Source organism: Corticium candelabrum, chromosome 12 (genome assembly GCF_963422355.1).
Source record: "Corticium candelabrum chromosome 12, ooCorCand1.1, whole genome shotgun sequence".
Lineage (NCBI taxonomy): Eukaryota > Metazoa > Porifera > Homoscleromorpha > Homosclerophorida > Plakinidae > Corticium > Corticium candelabrum.
Genome location: NC_085096.1, coordinates 666,211 through 667,846, shown reverse-complemented (window position 1 = coordinate 667,846; position 1,636 = coordinate 666,211). Strand labels below are relative to the sequence as shown.

Sequence of the window (1,636 nt, the reverse complement as noted above, 5' to 3'; positions counted from 1 at the left end):
CGTACACACACACACACACACACACACACACACACACACACACACACACACACACACACACGCACACACACACGCACACACAGTTTGCCGTATCTATGTTTTCTCTTTGTCTGCAGTTGTATCGTTTCAATCCAAAAATTTTCCCGACCGAGGCTTCGCTAGAAAATCCAACAACGGCATCTATCTCGTTCCCATCTACTGGAACTGCATTGTCCCGGGTCTAGACGGACAAACCGGATCCGTTTCGTTTCAGTCCGTCGCAGACCCCGACAAGTACATCCGTCACTCCTACGGATTGGCCTACGAGCACACCGACAGCGGTTCGAGCCTATTCAAAAAGGACGCGACTTTCTACGCTCGCAGCAGCCACTACTACACTGGATACACGGCGTACGAGAGCGTCAACTATGCGAACCACTTTCTGCGCCATAGTTATTCGCGCGTGAGGAAGTCGCAAGCGAGCTCGCCTCCGAGCACGTTGTTCAAGAACGACGCCAGTTTCACGGTTGCGTCGACGAACCCGAGCTCAAGCATTGGACGTAAGTTGTAGCTAAACCTTTAGAGAGAGAATACACATGAAACACCGACATCTGTTGCAGTCTAGGCAGTTGGAGACATGCATCATGTCAGGGGCGTAGCGTGACTTAGAAATGGGGGCTAGACTTCACGATGATACGGGCACGCCCACTGTTATAGGCACGCCTATTTGTATGGACACGCCCAGTTTCTAATTGACTGATACGGTAGAATCAGTGGTAGATTCAGACTGATTAATAAGTTTGTGTGTCTGTTTGTGTGTCTTTCTGTTTGTGTGTCTGTCTGTCTTTCTGTCTGCCTGTTTGCCTGTCTGTCTGTCTGTCTGTCTGTCTGTCTGTCTGTCTGTCTGTCTGTCTGTCTGTCTGTCTGTCTGTCTGTCTGTCTGTCTGTCTGTTTGTCTGTCTATCTGTCTGTCTGTCGATCTGTCTGTCTGCCTGTCTGTCTGCCTGTCTGCTTGTCAGTCTGCTTGTCTGTCTGCCTGCCTGTCTGTCTGTCTGTCTGTCTGTCTGTCTGTCTGTCTGTCTGCCGGTTTGTCTGTCTGTTTGTCTGTCTGTTTGTCTGTCTGTCTGGCGCACATGAGTGTTTGATTGCATTAGATGCATCAAAACTGCTTAATTACAAATAAATAAATTTACTAGTTTTAGTAACATTAATGTGTCAACATATACGTTTGCCTGATCGACTGCTCGTGTTGTGTTCAGCTGTCAGTGTGAGATCAAAGAACTACCCTGCTCACGGTTGGTACAGAACCGGCACTTCCATCTACATCATCCGCATCTACTGGCGCATAGTCCCCGGTCTCGACGGCCAACCCGGATCTGTGTCTTTCCAGTCGGTCACTGACAGCAATAGATACATCCGTCATGAGAGTTTCTTGTTATACGAACGCACTAATGATGGAACGAGCGCCTTCAAGAAGGCCGCCACGTTTTATGAGCGCAAAAATCATTTCTACAGTGGGTATGATGCCTATGAGAGCGTTGACTATCTGAATTGTTTTATCCGTCATGCTTATTCTCGCTTCCAAATTGCCAATAATGATGGGTCGACACTCTTCAAGAACGACGCCAGTTTTAAGACAGCAGTTGGTGAGAAGTGA

The 1,636-nt window shown here is 48.2% G+C and overlaps 1 protein-coding gene across 1 annotated transcript; it reads left to right on the top strand.

Annotated features, from left to right (window-relative positions):
- Nucleotides 1-367: 367 nt before the first annotated feature.
- Nucleotides 368-1,636, top strand: LOC134188261 (uncharacterized; the record flags this gene model as incomplete). The annotated part of the gene is made up of 2 exons (XM_062656457.1): nt 368-539; nt 1,239-1,636. Coding segments are annotated over 2 exons (570 nt in total), but the record flags the coding sequence as incomplete, so codon positions are not given.